Source organism: Oncorhynchus gorbuscha, linkage group LG05, assembly GCF_021184085.1.
Source record: "Oncorhynchus gorbuscha isolate QuinsamMale2020 ecotype Even-year linkage group LG05, OgorEven_v1.0, whole genome shotgun sequence".
In the NCBI taxonomy this organism is placed as follows: domain Eukaryota; kingdom Metazoa; phylum Chordata; class Actinopteri; order Salmoniformes; family Salmonidae; genus Oncorhynchus; species Oncorhynchus gorbuscha.
In genome coordinates, this window is record NC_060177.1 from 69805153 (window position 1) to 69827653 (window position 22501).

The 22501-nt window shown below is 45.5% G+C and overlaps 1 protein-coding gene across 3 annotated transcripts in view; it reads left to right on the forward strand.

Moving 5' to 3' along the window:
* The window catches only part of LOC124036425 (phosphatidylinositol 4-phosphate 5-kinase type-1 beta-like), an 85485-nt gene that overhangs the window by 35478 nt on the left and 27506 nt on the right, over positions 1 to 22501 (forward strand). For 2 of the 3 annotated variants that reach the window (XM_046351002.1, XM_046351003.1), the window contains exons 2-3: positions 16783 to 16851; positions 17854 to 17984. In XM_046351002.1, coding sequence (XP_046206958.1) covers positions 16783 to 16851; positions 17854 to 17984 — 200 coding nt within the window. Of the gene's footprint in view, positions 1 to 9733; positions 9835 to 16782; positions 16852 to 17853; positions 17985 to 22501 lie in introns of all 3 variants that reach the window. The other variant, XM_046351001.1, reaches the window with a different exon arrangement.

Genomic DNA, 22501 nt, shown 5'->3' on the forward strand with positions numbered 1-22501 from the left:
AGCATGCACTGCGCCCGGCCCACCACAGAAGTCGCTAGTGCAAGGACATCCCTGCCGGCCAAACCCTCCCCTAACCCGGACAATGCTGGGCCAATTGTGCGCTGCCTCATGTGTCTCCCGGTCGCGGCCAGCTGCGACAGAGCCTGGACTCGAACCCAGAATCTCTACTGGCACAGCTAGCACTGCACCACTCTGGAGGCCTATCACAAGGCATTGTTGTGAAATATTGGAGTATGAGCATGGGAGGGATTGAGATTGTCTAGATAAAGTAAGATATCTTTGGCATATAATGAGATGACGTGACCCGTAGAATTGAAAGACTATTTAGCAGGTAAAATGTATATGCTCTGAAAAAGTGTCAAACACTTCAATCTTTTTATTGTTGGGATTATGTCAAGTGCAGCAAAAATATGTTTAGTTTTGTTTTCAGTTGTATATCAGAACAACCAGTAATTGGAAAAACCAGTAGCATACTGCATACTTTTTTGCCTTTAGCCCCTTTTCACACTAACTTGTGAACACTCAACATTATTTTCATGAGAGTACTTGAACACACTTTCTTTCAAAATCCCATCCCTAATATATCTTTCCTATAATTGTTTTAAGGCTTCCTCACATATATCTACTAGCAGGGGTTGGAATTGAAATGATCTTTCGTTCTGAACAGAACCACCATTTATTTTTCCATTCCACTGTTCTGACCAGCAAAATAAAGTTCTGAACCGGTTCGAACCCTAAAAAAGTACTGGTTTATATTGTTCCTTTCTGGAACACAACATTTTTAAACATACATTTTGAACATAAATACAATGGTTCATTGGATCAGTCTAAAAGTTTGCACATACATGCTGCCATCTAGTGGCCAAAATCTCAATTGCGCCTGGGCTGGAATAATATATATACTGTCTTTTCTCTTGCATTTCAAAGATGATGGTACAAAAAACGCATGTTTTTTTTTTTGTATAACTTTTTTCCAGATCTGATGTGTTATATTTTCCGGTAGCCTCTGGAACTGCCGATCTGCGGCCAACAAGGCAGAGTTCATCTCAGCCTATGCCTCCCTCCAGTCCCTCGACTTCTTGGCACTGACGGAAACATGGATCACCACAGATAACACTGCTACTCCTGCTGCTCTCTCTTCGTCCGCCCACGTGTTCTCGCACACCCCGAGAGCTTCTGGTCAGCGGGGTGGTGGCACCGGGATCCTCATCTCTCCCAAGTGGTCATTCTCTCTTTCTCCCCTTACCCATCTGTCTATCACCTCCTTTGAATTCCATGCTGTCACAGTTACCAGCCCTTTCAAGCTTAACATCCTTATCATTTATCGCCCTCCAGGTTCCCTCGGAGAGTTCATCAATGAGCTTGATGCCTTGATAAGCTCCTTTCCTGAGGACGGCTCACCTCTCACAGTTCTGGGCGACTTTAGCCTCCCCACGTCTACCTTTGACTCATTCCTCTCTGCCTCCTTCTTTCCACTCCTCTCCTCTTTTGACCTCACCCTCTCACCTTCCCCCCCTACTCACAAGGCAGGCAATACGCTCGACCTCATCTTTACTAGATGCTGTTCTTCCACTAACCTCATTGCAACTCCCCTCCAAGTCTCCGACCACTACCTTGTATCCTTTTCCCTCTCTCTCTCATCCAACACTTCCCACACTGCCCCTACTCGGATGGTATCGCGCCGTCCCAACCTTCGCTCTCTCTCCCCCGCTACTCTCTCCTCTTCCATCCTATCATCTCTTCCCTCTGCTCAAACCTTCTCCAACCTATCTCCTGATTCTGCCTCCTCAACCCTCCTCTCCTCCCTTTCTGCATCCTTTGACTCTCTATGCCCCCTATCCTCCAGGCCGGCTCGGTCCTCCCCTCCCGCTCCGTGGCTCAACGACTCATTGCGAGCTCACAGAACAGGGCTCCGGGCAGCCGAGCGGAAATGGAGGAAAACTCGCCTCCCTGCGGACCTGGCATCCTTTCACTCCCTCCTCTCTACATTTTCCTCTTCTGTCTCTGCTGCTAAAGCCACTTTATACCACTCTAAATTCCAAGCATCTGCCTCTAACCTTCTCCTCCCTCCTGAATCCCCCCCCCCCTCCTCCATTTCTGCAGATGACTTCGTCAACCATTTTGAAAAGAAGGTCGACGACATCCGATCCTCGTTTGCTAAGTCAAACGACACCGCTGGTTCTGCTCACACTGCTCTACCCTGTGCTCTGACCTCTTTCTCCCCTCTCTCTCCAGATGAAATCTCGCGTCTTGTGACGGCCGGCCGCCCAACAACCTGCCCGCTTGACCCTATCCTCTCTTCTCCAGACCATTTCCGGAGACCTTCTCCCTTACCTCACCTCGCTCATCAACTCATCCCTGACCGCTGGCTACGTCCCTTCCGTCTTCAAGAGAGCGAGAGTTGCACCCCTTCTGGAAAAACCTACACTCGATCCCTCCGATGTCAACAACTACAGACCAGTATCCCTTCTTTCTTTTCTCTCCAAAACTCTTGAACGTGCCGTCCTTGGCCAGCTCTCCCGCTATCTCTCTCAGAATGACCTTCTTGATCCAAATCAGTCAGGTTTCAAGACTAGTCATTCAAATGAGACTGCTCTTCTCTGTATCACGGAGGCGCTCCGCACTGTTAAAGCTAACTCTCTCTCCTCTGCTCTCATCCTTCTAGACCAGAGGTGGGCAAACTTTTTGACTCGCGGGCCACAATGGGTTCTAAAATTTGACAGAGGGGCCGGGCCAGGAGCATTTGGAGGGAGTGTTTGGGCCGGATATACTAAAGCATTAAATGTAGTGTGTGCAAACCTCATAGCACAGTAAGAACACTACAACCCAATTTATTAACTGTCTTTCAAATGTGAAAAATAGCCCTTATCAGTTAATAAATTTGTCTCAAGGAATATGCAAGATATGGCATTTACATACTATTTCGCAGATACTGGGAGGAGGAAATGTAAATAGATTAAAATAACATACGCACTGTTATTTATCAAGATTGCGTCTGTTTTTAATAAGTTTCAATCGAAGGTGCAAAGTTAAAGAAATCAACAGTTATTGAAAAATGGAATCACTTTCAACATTCAAAACATATTATTACACAATGAAATACTCAAGCTCAATAATATCTACTTGTGTTAAACTCCGCAAAATCATGGATGGATTGTCCTGACCGCGCGCTCTACAAACTCGCCACGGACGCCCTCGCCTTCACGCGCAAACAGTACACGTGTATCGTTGCCAAGCACACAGACATAGGCTGTATTAAATATCCTACCTGCAGCTGAAAATTTAAATTTAAATTAAGAGCGATGTGCGGCGTGTTAATTAAGCTACAGTACCGCTGCTGTGCGTAAATGCGCATTGCTCTTAACTATTGCTAGCATAGTTTGCATGCTTCGTGGCAAAGTGACGGCTGATATTGTACTCTTTGAAAACCGCAACAGCTTCTTGGCATATCAGACATACAGCCGTTGATCGGACTTCAGTGAAGAAGTATTTTGTTGTCCACTCCTTATTAAACACTCGGCATTCGCTGTCCACTTTCCTTCTCTTTGGTCCGCTCATTTTCACAGAAGGGCTTAATGGTGACGTGAAACGAAGTGAAAATTAAAGTGAAATAAAGAGAAATACGCGCCACTCCAACAACGGTCAATGTGTTTTGAGTGCGCCATCTATTGGGGAAACGTGGGCATTGCAGGGAAAGGGGAAAAAGGGAGGTTTTTACTATAATTTGGACAAGTTCGGCGGGCCGGATTAAAAAGCCTAACGGGCCGTATGTGGCCCGCAGGCCGTAGTTTGCCCATGTCTGTTCTAGACCTATCGGCTGCCTTCGATACTGTCAACCATCAGATCCTCCTCTCCACCCTCTCCGAGTTGGGCATCTCCGGCGCGGCCCACGCTTGGATTGCGTCCTACCTGACAGGTCGCTCCTACCAGGTGGCGTGGCGAGAATCTGTCTCCTCACCACGCGCTCTCACCACTGGTGTCCCCCAGGGCTCTGTTCTAGGCCCTCTCCTGTTCTCGCTATACACCAAGTCACTTGGCTCTGTCATAACCTCACATGGTCTCTCCTATCATTGCTATGCAGACGACACACAACTAATCTTCTCCTTTCCCCCTCCTGATGACCAGGTGGCGAATCGCATCTCTGCATGTCTGGCAGACATATCAGTGTGGATGATGGATCACCACCTCAAGCTGAACTTCGGCAAGACGGAGCTGCTCTTCCTCCCGGGGAAGGACTGCCCGTTCCATGATCTCGCCATCACGGTTGACAAATCCATTGTGTCCTCCTCCCAGAGCGCTAAGAACCTTGGCGTGATCCTGGACAACACCCTGTCGTTCTCAACTAACATCAAGGCGGTGGCCCGTTCCTGTAGGTTCATGCTCTACAACATCCGCAGAGTACGACCCTGCCTCACACAGGAAGCGGCGCAGGTCCTAATCCAGGCACTTGTCATCTCCCGTCTGGATTACTGCAACTCGCTGTTGGCTGGGCTCCCTGCCTGTGCCATCAACCCCCTACAACTCATCCAGAACGCCGCAGCCCGTCTGGTGTTCAACCTTCCCAAGTTCTCTCACGTTACATTTATCGCCTCCTTATCGCTCTTATCCAGAGCGACTTACAAATTGGTGCAATCACCTTATGACATCCAGTGGGACAGTCACTTAACAATAGTGCATCTAAAACTTAGGGGGGTGGGGTGAGAGGGATTACTTAACCTATCCTAGGTATTCCTTAAAGAGGTGGGGTTTCAGGTGTCTCCGGAAGGTGGTGATTGACTCCGCTGTCCTGGCGTCGTGAGGGAGTTTGTTCCACCATTGGGGGCCAGGGCAGCGAACAGTTTTGACTGGGCTGAGCGGGAGCTGTACTTCCTCAGTGGTAGGGAGGCGAGCAGGCCAGAGGTGGATGAACGCAGTGCCCTTGTTTGGGTGTAGGGCCTGATCAGAGCCTGGAGGTACTGAGGTGCCGTTCCCCTCACAGCTCCGTAGGCAAGCACCATGGTCTTGTAGCGGATGCGAGCTTCAACTGGAAGCCAGTGGAGAGAACGGAGGAGCGGGGGGTGACGTGAGAGAACTGGGAACTTGGGAAGGTTGAACACCAGACGGGCTGCGGCGTTCTGGATGAGTTGAAGGGGTTTAATGGCACAGGCAGGGAGCCCAGCCAACAGCGAGTTGCAGTAATCCAGACGGGAGATGACAAGTGCCTGGATTAGGACCTGCGCCGCTTCCTGTGTGAGGCAGGGTCGTACTCTGCGGATGTTGTAGAGCATGAACCTACAGGAACGGGCCACCGCCTTGATGTTAGTTGAGAACGACAGGGTGTTGTCCAGGATCACGCCAAGGTTCTTGGCGCTCTGGGAGGAGGACACAATGGAGTTGTCAACCGTGATGGCGAGATCATGGAGCGGGCAGTCCTTCCCGGGAGGAAGAGCAGCTCCGTCTTGCCGAGGTTCAGCTTGAGGTGGTGATCCGTCATCCACACTGATATGTCTGCCAGACATGCAGAGATGCGATTCGCCACCTGGTCATCAGAAGGGGAAAGGAGAAGATTAATTGTGTGTCGTCTGCATAGCAATGATAAGAGAGACCATGTGAGGTTATGACAGAGCCAAGTGACTTGGTGTATAGCGAGAATAGGAGAGGGCCAAGAACAGAGCCCTGGGGACACCAGTGGTGAGAGCGCGTGGTGAGGAGACAGATTCTCGCCACGCCACCTGGTAGGAGCGACCTGTCAGGTAGGACGCAATCCAAGCGTGGGCCGCGCCGGAGATGCCCAACTCGGAGAGGGTGGAGAGGAGGATCTGATGGTTCACAGTATCGAAGGCAGCCGATAGATCTAGAAGGATGAGAGCAGAGGAGAGAGAGTTAGCTTTAGCAGTGCGGAGCGCCTCCGTGATACAGAGGAGAGCAGTCTCAGTTGAATGACTAGTCTTGAAACCTGACTGATTTGGATCAAGAAGGTCATTCAGAGAGAGATAGCGGGAGAGCTGGCCAAGGACGGCACGTTCAAGAGTTTTGGAGAGAAAAGAAAGAAGGGATACTGGTCTGTAATTGTTGACATCGGAGGGATCGAGTGTAGGTTTTTTCAGAAGGGGTGCAACTCTCGCTCTCTTGAAGACGGAAGGGACGTAGCCAACGGTCAGGGATGAGTTGATGAGCGAGGTGAGGTAAGGGAGAAGGTCTCCGGAAATGGTCTGGAGAAGAGAGGAGGGGATAGGGTCAAGCGGGCAGGTTGTTGGGCGGCCGGCCGTCACAAGACGCGAGATTTCATCTGGAGAGAGAGGGGAGAAAGAGGTCAGAGCACAGGGTAGGGCAGTGTGAGCAGAACCAGCGGTGTCGTTTGACTTAGCAAACGAGGATCGGATGTCGTCGACCTTCTTTTCAAAATGGTTGACGAAGTCATCTGCAGAGAGGGAGGAGGGGGGGGGAGGGGGCGGAGGATTCAGGAGGGAGGAGAAGGTGGCAAAGAGCTTCCTAGGGTTGGAGGCAGAAGCTTGGAATTTAGCGTGGTAGAAAGTGGCTTTAGCAGCAGAGACAGAGGAGGAAAATGTAGAGAGGAGGGAGTGAAAGGATGCCAGGTCCGCAGGGAGGCGAGTTTTCCTCCATTTCCGCTCGGCTGCCCGGAGCCCTGTTCTGTGAGCTCGCAATGAGTCATCGAGCCACGGAGCGGGAGGGGAGGACCGAGCCGGCCTGGAGGATAGGGGACATAGAGAGTCAAGGGATGCAGAGAGGGAGGAGAGGAGGGTTGAGGAGGCAGAATCAGGAGATAGGTGGGAGAAGGTTTGAGCGGAGGAAGAGATGATAGGATGGAAGAGGAGAGAGTAGCGGGGAGAGAGAGCGAAGGTTGGGACGGCGCGATACCATCCAGTAGGGGCAGTGTGGGAGGTGTTGGATGAGAGCGAGAGGGAAAAGGATACAAGGCAGTGGTCGGAGACTTGGAGGAGTTGCAATGAGGTTAGTGGAAGAACAGCATCTAGTAAAGATGAGGTCGGCGTATTGCCTGCCTTGTGAGTAGGGGGAAGGTGAGAGGGTGAGGTCAAAGAGGAGAGGAGTGGAAAGAAGGAGGCAGAGAGGAAAGAGTCAAAGGTAGACGTGGGGAGGTTAAAGTCGCCCAGAACTGTGAGAGGTGAGCCGTCCTCAGGGAAAGGAGCTTATCAAGGCATCAAGCTCATTGATGAACTCTCCGAGGAACCTGGAGGGCGATAAATGATAAGGATGTTAAGCTTGAAAGGGCTAGTAACTGTGATGGAATTCAAAGGAGGCGATAGACAGATGGGTAAGGGGGAAAGAGAGAATGACCACTTGGGAGAGATGAGGATCCCGGTGCCACCACCCCGCTGACCAGACGCTCTCGGGGTGTGCGAGAACACGTGGGCGGACGAAGAGAGAGCAGTAGGAGTAGCAGTGTTGTCTGTGGTGATCCATGTTTCCGTCAGGCCAAGAAGTCGAGGACTGGAGGGAGGCATGGGCTGAGATGAACTCTGCCTTGTTGACCGCAGATTGGCAGTTCCAGAGGCTACCGGAGACCTGGAACTCCACGTGGGTCGTGCGCGCTGGGACCACCAGAGTAGGGTGGCCGCGGCCACGCGGTGAGGAGCGTTTGTATGGTCTGTGCAGAGAGGAGAGAACAGGGATAAACAGACACATAGTTGACAGGCTACAGAAGAGGCTACGCTAATGCAAAGGAGATTGGAATGACAAGTGGACTACACGTCTCGAATGTTCAGAAAGTTAAGCTACGTAGCAAGAATCTTATTGACTAAAATGATTAAAATGATACAGTACTGCTGAAGTAGGCCAGCTGGCAGTGGGTGCGTTGTTGACACTACACTAATCAAGTCGTTCCGTTGAGTGTAATAGTTTCTGCAGTGTTGCTATTCGGGGGCTAGCAGGCTAGCTAGCAGTGTTGTTTACGTTACGTTGCGTTAAAGAACGACAATAGATGGCTAGCGAACCTAGAAAATCGCTCTAGACTACACAATTATCTTTGATACAAAGACGGCTATGTAGCTAGCTAAGTAGCTAGCTACGATCAAACAAATCAAACCGTTGTACTGTAATGAAAATGAAGTGAAAATGTGATACAACCTGTGAATGCGACCGGGTAGTTGAGTTCTATACAGAAGACGTTGGCTAGCGTTGGCTAGCTGTTGGCTAGCTAGCAGAGTCACCTACGTTAAGGACGACAAATAGCTGGCTAGCTAACCTCGGTAAATTAAGATAATCACTCTAAGACTACACACTCTAAACCTAAACAACACAATTATCTTGGATACGATGATACGATGATACGAAGACAGCAAAGACAGCTATGTAGCAAGCTAACACTACACTGATCAAGTCGTTCAGTTGAGTGTAACAGTTTCTCCAGTGCAGCTAATCAGTGGACGTTAGCTAGCTGGCTAGTGAAGACTACGTTAGGACGGCGAAATACGATAATTACGCACGTCACCCCGCTCCTCCGCTCTCTCCACTGGCTTCCAGTTGAAGCTCGCATCCGCTACAAGACCATGGTGCTTGCCTACGGAGCTGTGAGGGGAACGGCACCTCAGTACCTCCAGGCTCTGATCAGGCCCTACACCCAAACAAGGGCACTGCGTTCATCCACCCCTGGCCTGCTCGCCTCCCTACCACTGAGGAAGTACAGTTCCCGCTCAGCCCAGTCAAAACTGTTCGCTGCTCTGGCCCCCCAATGGTGGAACAAACTCCCTCACGACGCCAGGACAGCGGAGTCAATCACCACCTTCCGGAGACACCTGAAACCCCACCTCTTTAAGGAATACCTAGGATAGGATAAAGTAATCCTTCTCACCCCCCCCCCTTAAAAGATTTAGTTGCACTATTGTAAAGTGGCTGTTCCACTGGATGTCATAAGGTGAATGCACCAATTTGTAAGTCGCTCTGGATAAGAGCGTCTGTTAAATTACTTAAATGTTAAATGTTACATTCCTTTCAAATGGTATCAAGAATATGCATATCCTTGTTTCAGGTCCTGAGCTACAGGCAGTTAGATTTGGGTATGTCATTTTAGGTGAACATTTGACGGGAAAAAAGGGTGGATCCTTAAGAGGTTTTAAACAACAAGACTCACTTTACACTTGCTGACATGTTCACATTAGGCACACACACTCTGATGGTGTGGCTGAATGGTGAATAAGAGCTTCTTTGTGCTGCAGGTCTGACTGTGTGTTGGCCCTGCCTGGGGCACCATTATTTCTCATACAGTACACTCTGAGGGTCTGCAGACTGTCTCTGTGCTTTATGAGGAGTCATTTATCCAGCACAGTTAGTGCAGCAGGCATGTCTGCTCACTCCCCTTCTCTACCCCCACAGCAGAGCTCCTCTTTGTGGGGAAAAAAGGGGAGGTGTTAGTGATGTTATGGAGGTTTGACTGATGTTATGACTGCAGCATCATATCTTGTTATGGCTGTGTGTGGAGGGTGATTTGTGGAGTGACTGACAGCAGGGAGACCATTGTAATATTTAAAAAAATATTAAATTAATGTTTTCAGAGGCCGCTTGAAAAACAATTCCAATAATGAAACAGGCATATCTGCCAGAATGTCCCTGTTCATGAAAAAAATATTTGCTGGTGGACATTTTTCCAAGTTTCTATTGAAAAATGAAAGAGGAGCAGCTTAATATTGAAGCGGAGGGCATTCTTCTACTGTTCTTTCACTCTGTAATGATAGTAATGTAATGGAGTATTTTCTCTATTTCCTCTTTCCTCTTCCAGAGGGTCTCTGTGGATTGAAATACCCCCATGACTCAGGGCTTGATGACTAAGAGATGTGGTCGTGATCATTATTCCACTGGCAGAGCTTTTCACTAAGCAAGGTGGGCTCCTTATACCTGCTTCACACTGACACTCCTATCTGCAGGGTCCTATTGATCAACATAACGACCAGATATTGTAGATACACTGTTAGCTTTACATCTTCAGATTAAGGCAACCTCTTAAGAATTAAGCTTTAAGGAGCAATTCAGCATGACTGAATGTATAGCATACTGTAGGTCCAAAAAAACAGATTTTCACCAAGGTTTCATGATGCTTGTATCTGATGTATCTGTTGAGATGTATCTGAGATGTATCTGTTCTATACATCAGTTGGTGTCACTATAAACTTCGATATGAGGTCCTAAACTTAACATGAAAGTGCACCCTTGTAGCGGTGTGGGCTAATACAGTCAAAATGTTTGGGTAAGTTGAGCCAATGGCAAGTTGAGCAAATTTTTCTTCCCAGGCATAATGCAAAGCGTTATCGCTGGGATATGAAGTATCAACCGGGCCTTGCCTATGTTAAAAAAGTACAAAGTATTTGTTAGGTGTTAAGCCTGTGTTTAAATATGATTCAAATGATTAAAAGACAAAAAACTGAATTGTGTTTGGGAAATAAAGACAGACATGGTTTTAAAAAGGTAGTGGAAATATTTAATTCAGTGCAGAATTTTGTTTGTCGGAGGCTTAACTTACCCCATACCTGACTGGCCCTGCACAGAGCCCTAACCTCAACCCCATCGAACACCTTTGGGATGAATTGGAACGCTGACTGTGAGTCAGGCCTAATCGCCCAACATCCATGCCCAACCTCACTAATGCTCTTGCACTGAGGCAAGGTAACATGGTCACCACCGATAAATCCATGATTATCGAAAACTTCAACAAGTATTTCTCAACGGCTGGCCATGCCTTCCGCCTGGCTACTCCAACCTCGGCCAACAGCTCCGCCCCCCCCGCAGCTCCTCGCCCAAGCCTCTCCAGGTTCTCCTTTACCCAAATACAGATAGCAGATGTTCTGAAAGAGCTGCAAAACCTGGACCCGTATAAATCAGCTGGGCTTGACAATCTGGACCCTCTATTTCTGAAACTATCCGCCGCCATTGTCGCAACCCCTATTACCAGCCTGTTCAACCTCTCTTTCATATCGTCTGAGATCCCCAAGGATTGGAAAGCTGCCGCAGTCATCCCCCTCTTCAAAGGGGGAGACACTCTGGACCCAAACTGTTAAAGACCTATATCTATCCTGCCCTAACTATCTAAGGTCTTCGAAAGCAAAGTCAACAAACAGGTCACTGACCATCTCAAATCCCACCGTACCTTCTCCGCTGTGCAATCTGGTTTCCGAGCCGTCACGGGTGCACCTCAGCCACACTCAAGGTACTAAACGATATCATAACCGCCATCGATAAAAGACCGTACTGTGCAGCCGTCTTCATCGACCTTGCCAAGGCTTTTCGACTCTGTCAACCACCATATTCTTATCGGCAGACTCAGTAGCCTCGGTTTTTCGGATGACTGCCTTGCCTGGTTCACCAATTACTTTGCAGACAGAGTTCAGTGTGTCAAATCGGAGGGCATGCTGTCCGGTCCTCTGGCAGTCTCTATGGGGTTGCCACAGGGTTCAATTCTCGGGCCGACTCTTTTCTCTGTATATATCAATGATGTTGCTCTTGCTGCGGGCGATTCCCTGATCCACCTCTACGCAGACGACACCATTCTATATACTTTCGGCCCGTCATTGGACACTGTGCTATCTAACCTTGTCATCTCCCGTCTGGATTACTGCAACTCGCTGTTGGCTGGGCTCCCTGCCTGTGCCATTAAACCCCTTCAACTCATCCAGAACGCCGCAGCCCGTCTGGTGTTCAACCTTCCCAAGTTCTCTCACGTCACCCCGCTCCTCCGTTCTCTCCACTGGCTTCCAGTTGAAGCTCGCATCCGCTACAAGACCATGGTGCTTGCCTACGGAGCTGTGAGGGGGAACGGCACCTCAGTACCTCCAGGCTCTGATCAGGCCCTACACCCAAACAAGGGCACTGCGTTCATCCACCTCTGGCCTGCTCGCCTCCCTACCACTGAGGAAGTACAGCTCCCGCTCAGCCCAGTCAAAACTGTTCGCTGCCCTGGCCCCCCAATGGTGGAACAAACTCCCTCACGACGCCAGGACAGCGGAGTCAATCACCACCTTCCGGAGACACCTGAAACCCCACCTCTTTAAGGAATACCTAGGATAGGTTAAGTAATCCCTCTCACCCCACCCCCCCTAAGTTTTAGATGCACTATTGTTAAGTGACTGTCCCACTGGATGTCATAAGGTGAATGCACCAATTTGTAAGTCGCTCTGGATAAGAGCGTCTGCTAAATGACTTAAATGTAAATGTAAATGTAACCTCCAAACGAGCTTCAATGCCATACAACACTCCTTCTGTGGCCTCCAACTGCTCTTAAACGCTAGTAAAACCAAATGCATGCTTTTCAACCGATCGCTGCCTGCACCCGCATGCCCGACTAGCATCACCACCCTGGATGGTTCCGACCTTGAATATGTGGACATCTATAAGTACCTAGGTGTCTGGCTAGACTGCAAACTCTCCTTCCAGACTCATATCAAACATCTCCAATCGAAAATCAAATCAAGAGTCGGCTTTCTATTCCGCAACAAAGCCTCCTTCACTCACGCCGCCAAGCTTACCCTAGTAAAACTGACTATCCTACCGATCCTCGACTTCGGCGATGTCATCTACAAAATTGCTTCCAACACTCTACTCAGCAAACTGGATGCAGTTTATCACAGTGCCATCCGTTTTGTCACTAAAGCACCTTATACCACCCACCACTGCGACTTGTATGCTCTAGTCGGCTGGCCCTCGCTACATATTCGTCGCCAGACCCACTGGCTCCAGGTCATCTACAAGTCCATGCTAGGTAAAGCTCCGCCTTATCTCAGTTCACTGGTCATGATGGCAACACCCATCCGTAGCACGCGCTCCAGCAGGTGTATCTCACTGATCATCCCTAAAGCCAACACCTCATTCGGCCGCCTTTCGTTCCAGTACTCTGCTGCCTGTGACTGGAACGAATTGAACCCTCACCAACTTCAAACATCAGCTATCTGAGCAGCTAACCGATCGCTGCAGCTGTACATAGTCTATTGGTAAATAGCCCACCCATTTTCACCTACCTCATCCCCACACTGTTTTTATTTATTTACTTTTCTGCTCTTTTGCACACCAATATCTTTACCTGTACATGACCATCTGATCATTTATCACTCCAGTGTTAATCTGCAAAATTGTAATTATTCGCCTACCTCCTCATGCCTTTTGCACACATTGTATATAGACTCCCCTTTTTTCTACTGTGTTATTGACTTGTTAATTGTTTACTCCATGTGTAACTCTGTGTTGTCTGTTCACACTGCTATGCTTTATCTTGGCCAGGTCGCAGTTGCAAATGAGAACTTGTTCTCAACTACCCTACCTGGTTAAATAAAGGTAAAATAAATAAATAAACTGAACAGAAGCAAGTCACCGCAGCAATGTTCAAACATCTAGTGGAAAGCCTGAGTGGTGTGGAGGCTGTTGTAGCAACAAAGGGGGGACCAACTTCATATTAATGACCATGATTTTGGAATGAGATGTTCGACGAGGATGTAGTGTAACTCCTCCAAATGGCTTTGACTTCTCAAAAACAGTATAAAGCTAACACAATATAATGCTCTGTCACCTTATTAATTTAGCCACTTACTTAGATAACTAGCAAGTTAAACTTAGAGGTCACGTTAACGCAGAATTCATGCAGGAAAAAAAGATTTGTATAATAAACTTGCCATTGGCTCAATGCATAATAAAAACCTTTCTGCATTTTGTAAACTCAGATCTAAAACGCTAATTATTGTCATTTTGTGCTTCAGTTGCACTTCTCCGCTCAGATGAGAATTCAGGAATGGACATTCTATCATGTATCGGCAGGCAGAGTTCTGACTGTGTAGCTACTTTTTCTGCTACTTTTCTCGGTGTGGCCACTGAATTGCAAGATTACCTTCACACAAAACATTAGAAAATGAAGCTGGTTACATTCTTTTTATGATAAACATTGGAAATATGATGGCCAAGGATCGTTTTTGGAAAAAAGACCATGCTTTTTAATCGTAAACTCATTTTCGTGTGTGGCTGCCAGCCAAATAGCTTTGCACTTATGTTGTCATCTGATAACAATGAAGCTATTTTCTGCTGAATGTGTTGCACTAATATATTTTATGTGAAGAAAAACTATAGTTACACGTCCCTAATCACTGTATTGAAGCAAAACAATACTTGACATTCAATATAAAATATGACCCCTGTCAATAACCAGCTGTAATCACCTGCTCTCACTTTCTCCATTTATGTCATTTACAAACAAACACGTGACTGTTCTGGGGAACTACAGTACGCTTCATAATGTAAAATTATGTGACGGGTGAAATGAAGAATGTGATCTGCTTCATATTATGTATTGCACAAGTTGACTGCAGGTACAGTTGAAGTAGGATGTTTACGTACACTTAGTTTGGAGTCATTAACTTTTTTTTCAACCACTCCACAAATTTCTAGTTTCCAAACTATAGTTTTGGCAAGTCGGTTAGGACATCTCCTTTTGTGCATGTCACAAGTAATTTTTCCAACAATTGTTTACAGACAGATTATTTCACTTATAATTCACTGTACCACAATTCCAGTGTGTAGAAGTTTACATACACTAAGTTGACTGTGCCTTTAAACAGCTTGGAAAATTCCAGAAAATGATGTCATGGCTTTAGAAGCTTCTGATAGGCTATGACATCATTTGAGTCAATTTGAGGTGTACCTGTGAATGCATTTCAAGGCCTACTTTCAAACTCGGCACCTCTTTGCTTGACATCATGAGAAAATCTAAATAAATCAGCCAAGACCTCAGAAAAAAAATGTAGACCTCCACAAGTCTGGATCATCCTTGGGAGCAATTTCCAAATGCCTAAGGTACCACTTTCATCTGTACAAACAATAGTACACCAGTATAAACACCATGGGACCACGTAGCTATCATACCGCTCAGGAAGGAGAAGCGTTCTGTCTCCTAGAGATGAATGTTCTTGGGTGCAAAAAGTGCAAATCAATCCCAGATCAACAGCAAAGGACCTTGTGAAGATGCTGGAGGAAACCGGCACAAAAGTATCTATATCCACAGTAAAACGATGTCCTATATCGACATAACCTGAAAGGCCGCTTAGCAAGGAAGAAGCCACTGCTCCAAAACCGCCATAAAAAAGCAAGACTACAGTTTGCAACTGCAAATGGGGACAAAGATTGTACTTTTTGGAGAAATGTCCTCTGGTCTGATGAAACAAAAATAGAACTGTTTGGTCAAAATGACCATCGTTATGTTTGGAGGAAAAGGGGGAGGCTTGCAAGCCGAAGAACACCATCACAACCGTGAAGCACAGGGGGGGTGTTGTGTTGTGGGGGTGCTTTGCTGCAGGAGGGACTGGTGCACTTCACAAAATGGCATCATGAGGGAGGAAAATTATGTGGATATATTGAAGCAACATCTCATGACATCAGTCAGGAAGTAGGTTGCAAATGGGTCTTCCAAATGGACAATGACCCCAAGATACTTCCAAAGTTGTGGCAAAATGGCTTAAGGACAACAAAGTCAAGGTATCGGAGGGGCCATCACAAAGCCCTGAACTCAGTCCTATAGAAAATGTGTAAGGCAGAGCTGAAAAAGCGTGTGCGAGCAAGGAGGCCTACAAACCAGACTCCGTTACACCAACTCTGTCAGTATCAATGGGCCAAAATTCACCCAATGTTACGCCCTGACCATAGAGAGCCTTTTTATTCCCCATTTTGGTTAGGTCGGGGTGTGACTAGGGTGGGTAATTAAGGTTGTTATATTTATATGTTGGCCTGGTATGGTTCCCAATCAGAGGCAGCTGTTTAGCATTGTCTCTGATTGGGGATCATATTTAGGCAGCCGTTTTCCCCACTGTTTTTTTGTGGGATCCTGTTTATGTGTAGTTGCCTGTGAGCACTCCATAGCTTCACGTTTCATTTGCTTTTTAACAATTGTTTTGTGCGTTTCACGGAAAAAAAAGATGCGGAACACATATCACGCTACGCCTTGGTTGGAATGTTATTTCGACGATCGTGACACCCAACTTATTGTGGGAAGCTTGTGGAAGGCTACCCTAAACGTTTGACCCAAGTTCAACAATGAAAAGGCAATGCTACCAAATACTAATTGAGTGTATGTAAACTTCTGACCCACTGGGAATGTGATGAAAGCTGAAGTAAATGATTCTCTCTACTATTATTCTGACATTTCACATTCTTAAAATAAAGTGGTGATCCTAACTGACCTAAAACAGGGAATTCTTACTAGGATTAAATGTCAGGAATTGAGGAAACTGAGTATAAATGGATTTGCCTAAGGTGTATGTAAACTTCCAACTGTATTTACTTCAAAAGTAGCTACTTATATTATTTTTATATTTTTTGAAAAACTTGAAATAAATAGTTTTGACGGTATTGAAAAACCATCCCGTGGCTATTTGCAAATACCCCCGTATATACGATATACCGCCCAAGCCTAGTAAACAATTGCTCAACTCTTCACTATATGCTTTTTGAACCCGGCACCCGACGACATTTTGTCACTACAAACGTTTGAGTTTAGCCAATTTCTCCTTAGATTAAAAAAAGCGTACGTCATCAATCTACATGGTTCTATTAGTCAAAGTAAAACTTGAAGGCCTCTGTGTTCATCTAGTCTGGATTGAGAAAAAACGGTTGTGGAAAAAACTGTCTTTGTGAGCTGTGTCTTGAGTTAACATTATGCAATAATCCAAGATGAATTTATTCCTACTCAGTCAGTGTGAATTGACTGTATTCCTGTACCACTGACTTAGCACCTGAAAATACTGTTTATTTCATACTAATCTTGTGACCAGTGAGTTTCTTCATCTTCTGCTCTCCTCTCATCAGATGTCAACGACCACAGAAAATGGAGTGGGAGGGTATCGGAACACAAGCGGAGAGAAAACATACAAGAAGGTAAAGTTTCGTCCCACCACACTTCCTCACTGCTCTCTCTGGCAGGATTTGTTTGGCCTTTTATGAGAACCATGAAGGGAGGTTTCACAGTGAGTGTTGTTGGAATGAATTCCCATTCATCGCTAGGATGAAGTCCAAGAAGCTTTCACTTTTGAAGTCCCATTAATGTCCTGCTTCTACACAGTTGGTACATGATGTCCTGACCTTTCAGAAGTAGCGTGCCTGGGAAGCTCACAGTCCATTTGCTGCTTTACTGTATTTTCATTTGGATTAGACATCAATGGTGGTGATGGGATTTTGGCGCACACAATGTAACAGGGCTTATTGCAAAAAGTGCAGGCTATTTGAAACATCTAGGTAATTTATTTGATATTTTCAGAACTATTGAAGCTACAGTGGGGAAAAAAAGTATTTATAATACTTATTTTCCACCATAATTTGCAAATAAATTCATAAAAAATCCTACAATGTGATTTTCTGGATTTATTTTCCTCATTTTGTCTGTCATAGTTGAAGTTTACCTATGATTAAAATGACAGGCTTCTCTCATCTTTTTAAGTGGGAGAACTTGCACAATTGGTGTCTGACTAAATTATGTTTTGCCCCACTGTATGTAACAGTGTAATTTGTAAAAATAACCAGCCATCTTGGCATCAGCTGGCTTTCAATGTCATTACTGTAATGTGCTTGTTTCAGAGAATCTGACATTGTTTTCTGACTGTATTGTATATTCCTGAATGCCCATCTTACATTTGCCTCCTTTACAAGACATGCCTCTAAAAGAGTTCTCAGTACAGTATCTCTAGGGAATCTTGCCCTTCTTGCCCTTTGGAGTTTATGCCTAGTTTGCTTTCCTTTTTAGCACTGTGAAAAAAATCTTTGTAAAAAGCACCATACAAATTAACATGTAATTGACACATGTATTGGTTGATTGCTTGATTGATTTGTTGATTGGTTGATTTTATGTGTTGATTGGTGTGTTTGGTTGTCTCTCACCCTCAGACCACGTCGTCGGCCCTGAAGGGGGCCATCCAATTGGGCATCGGCTACACAGTGGGAAACTTGACCTCCAAACCTGACAGAGATGTTCTCATGCAGGACTTCTACGTTGTGGAGAGTGTCTTCCTGCCCAGGTGAGGAGCAGGGACATTACTGATGATTATAGTGATGCTACAGATGTAGAATCTTAATTTGATCACCTTGTTGCAGGAGAACTTCACTGCAATGCAGGAAATATAAAACTTGAAGTGTATTTGAGGTTTTAAAAGGCTTCTGAAGATTATAAATTCCACTTTGTTTGAAGATGTAATCCGGAGGCAGGTTTTCTATACAACAGCCTTCTGTGTGTTCTCTTTTCGACCCCCTCCGCGTATATGGAATCAAACGCAGAAATTGTATCATTCTCCTTAGCTGTCATACTCTGCTTCCACTGGGCATTCCACTGGTTTCAAAACTCGGTCCTCCAGAAAGTGGAGAGCATTAGCAACTCTTTTGCAGTTGTGATATCTTTCCAAAACGCTGTCTTAGAAAGTATTACCTACACACACTGAGCAGCTCTTCTTATAGACAGAAGCATGCTACATGGCAGACCAATCCGAACTCATCTCTCGGCATGTCCAGCCCATCCATTATCTCAGCCAATCATGGCTAGCGGGAAGGTTCCTGTCTTTCTGTGGCTAAACCAACTTGGCTCATAATTAAAATGTTGTATTCATATTTACAGTTGGCCTACAAGTTTGTAATTAAGGCACATGAACGTTCACATGTTCCAGAAGGCATTTATGGCAAAAAACTTGTAAAGTAGTGACACGCGACACAATCCTAGTTTCCAGAAACGAGTCACATATATTGTATTTACGTACGCTTTCACACAAAAACATGCTTTCCATCCTGAGTAGATGAACCATGATGATAGGTCCATTAGAAACACTACAACCTATTTGTGGGTGCTGCTGTGAAGTGACTCATTGCCTTTCTGTAGTGAGCCTGTGAATGAAAAGAGGAACTTAGGTTGAGCTCAATCTGTCTGCTAGCAGAAATAGGATAGCTTCATGTCTGGATCACTTCATGAGACAAGAGGGAGGAGACGTTCTCCTTAAACAGTATTGATGCACGGAGAGAGATGGATTCCCAGGGTTCTTATCCCAAAGAATAGAAAAAGGCATCTATCATTTAACATGAGAATGAATCAGCTAATTGAAGTCCTGGTGTGCGAACCCAGTCTCTCTAGTGGATTGAATACCCAATACCCTGCGAATCCACATACTGTGTCTCTTAATGCCAGAGTGCAAAATGTACTGCGTGCCGTGCTTGGGCCATACAATCCTCTATCTTAATAATTACATCATCAGCTTAAAGAAACACATTATCTAACCCAGCACACACATAGGAAATCTCACGCATGAACACGTACACACACACATGCATCCAAACACACGCAAGCACACAAATGCGCACAAACACACACACACAGCATGTAAGAGATGATATCATTAGTGCCATCAGACCACGTCACTGTTTGAATAAGCTTCTCGTTTATGTCCCACACATTTTGCTCAAAATCTAGAGCAGGGGTGTCAAACTCATTTTGCCTGGGGGCCACATTTGGTCTTCCATGAGGTCCGGAGTGCCACACTGAAAATGTGTCATTATTTAATCTCTGTCAAAATGTGCATAGAAATAGTCCTCTATCCATCGTTCTTGGAATTTTAGATGCTCCCGGACTGTAATAGCTTTCATTTCGGTGATTATTAGCGAGCTTGACACAGTCAAGATAAAGTATACTGATTTTGTTTACCCCTCCCCACAAAATACAATTTTTATGATGTATTTTTACTCATGCGGGCCATATGTTTGACACTCCTGATCTAGAGAATCTGTTCCTGAACAAAATGATCAAAAAATTTAACAAATGAAAAACAGTAAATCAACAAAGAATTTCAATCTCTTGATTGACTAGCCTGTTTCCCTTCCAAGCCGTGCAGAGACTTGGACTAGGAAATGCTTTCTGTGTGTCACTTTCCAAATGGCACATCAGGACATGCAAATTTTGTCCTTCAATAGAAACTATATTCAAACATGCTGTCAGTTTATACTCACAGACTGGGTTTCACCATCATTATTGCTAATTTCAATATACACTGAGTATACCAAATATTAGGAACACTTTCCTAAAATTGAGTTTCACCCCATGTTGACTCCAATGCTTCCCACAGTTGTGTCAAGTTGGCTGGATGTCCTTTGGGTGGTGGACCATTCTTGATACACACAGGAAACTGTTGAGTGTGAAAAACACAGCAGCATTGCAGTTCTTGACAGTCTTCTGCACCTGGCACCTACTACCATACCCTGTTCAAAGATACTTAAATATTTTGTCTTGCCCATTCACCCTCTGAATGGCACCCATCTACACAATCTGTCTCGAGGCTTAAAAATCCTTCTTTTAATCTGTCTCCTCCCCTTCATCTACACGGATTGAAGTGGATTTAACAAGTGACATCAATAAGGGATCATAGCTTTCACCTGGATTCACCTGGTCAGTCTATATTATGGAAAGAGCAGGTGTCCTTAATGTTTTGTATACTCCGTGTATGTACTGCAGGGTAACGTAAATGACTCTACTTGACGTAGGTGCAATAGCTACCCCAGAATGTTGAAGTGAACGAGTTTTGACAAACATACAGAGAGCGTGTAATATGTTGTCATTTTGTCTTCATGGGCATCTTTTGACTGAGAGGGCAGGTGACAATAGCAACACTGGAGAGGCCATGTGTTTTAACCCACGCTAGAAGAGACAACAGACTCTCCAGGGAGTAGAAACAAACAGAACCAGTGGAGGAAGGTTAAGCCATGATGTGACTACAGGCAACGTAACTACATGCATACAGTAACAGAACAGCCCTAGTTATCTGTTGAATCGATCTCTTTCTCTCTTTCCCTCCCCCTCTATCGCTTTCTCTCGCCACTGAGAGATACATGACTGAGTGAGCGACAGAGCGCTCAGAGGTGGTCCTCCTCCACTTCCCTCATCTCCAGGGGTTCCATTCACTCTACTTTTTTTATTTCATTTTTATTTAACTAGGCAAGTCAGTTACGAACTAATTATTATTTACAATGATGGCCTACCCGTCCAAACCCTAACCCGGACGACGTTGGGCCAATTATGCGCCGCCCTATGGGACTCCCAATCACGGCCTGTTGTGATACAGCCTGGAATCGAACCAGTGTCTGTAGTGATGCCTCTAGCACTGAGATGCAGTGCCTTAGACCGCTGCGCCACTCGGGAGCTCCAGGCTGGTTTTGGATGCCTGTATTTCTCAGACATTTTCTGACTCTCACATTGTTTATCTGGTGTAACTTGTCTAGTCGTATTTTCTCTAAAAGTACGCTATGAAAGACACTGTCGTAGCTGTGTGCAGTTCTTTTTAGTCTAAATGGTTCTAATATGAGGCCTTGCACTCACAGCAGGCAGCACATGGCTCTGTGCAGCTGGAGGTAATTCTCCTTGCTGCCCACACACACTACATGAGCAGTGTGATTTCATTCAGGAGGAGGCTGATAATCACAACTATTGTGTTACACAGCAGAGCCAGGTTGTAGCTTATCCTTTATCTTGGCCAGGTCGCAGTTGTAAATGAGAACTTGTTCTCAACTAGCCTACCTGGTTAAATAAAGGTGAAATAAAACAAATATTTAAAAAAAATCCTGTTGCTGAGTGAAAGCACTGCGGTACGGCTCAACATCTTAGCCGAGTCCAAAAACATGGTTTCAAAAGCAGCTTGGCATTGAGATTCTCTGGAAAACACAGCCGTGTTAACCCACTGTTAATGGATTTAGGGGAGTTGTTATTCTCTAAAAGATTTCTAGGAGCATCTGGAGCTAAGCTAATCACCCAGCAGACCCCCTGTGTTCTGTTCCACCTGGCACAGCTACAGGCTCATGTTAAACTGGGTCAGTCTTTATGTGAGCCATGCCAGTATCTCATATAGTAGAGAGAGGAAGAAAGGAAAACAGAAATGTTTCTTATGTAGTCTCTATCTCTTTCATTGGACACTGAGCTCATATCATCATAGTGCTAGTCTATTACGTAGAATGTATGCACGCATGACTGTAAGTCGCTTTGGATAAAAGCGTCTGCTAAATGGCATATATTATTATTATTATTATTGTAAGGTGTTGTAAGGTGTTGTATTGTAAGGTGTTGTATTGTGTTTTATGGTGTGGTGTTGTATTGTGTTTTATGGTATTGTATTGTGTTTTATGGTGTGGTGTTGTAAGGTGTTTTATGGTGCTGTAAGGTGTTATGGTGTGGTGTTGTAAGGTGTTATGGTGTGGTATTGTGTTGTATGGTGGTGTGTTGCAAGGTGTTGTTTTGTTGTTGTGTGGTGTTTTATTGTGTTGTGTTGTGTGTTGTACAGTGTTTTATGGTGTTGTAATGTGTTTTATGGTGTTGTGTTGTAAGATGGTGTTGTAATGTGTTTTATGGTATTGTATTGTGATTTATTGTGTGGTATTGTGTTGTATGGTGTGATGTTGTGTTGTACAGTGTTTTATGGTGTTGTAATCTGTTTTATGGTGTTGTAATCTGTTTTATGGTGTTGTATTGCGATTATGGTGTGGTATTGTGTTGTAAGGTGTTTTATGGCGTGGT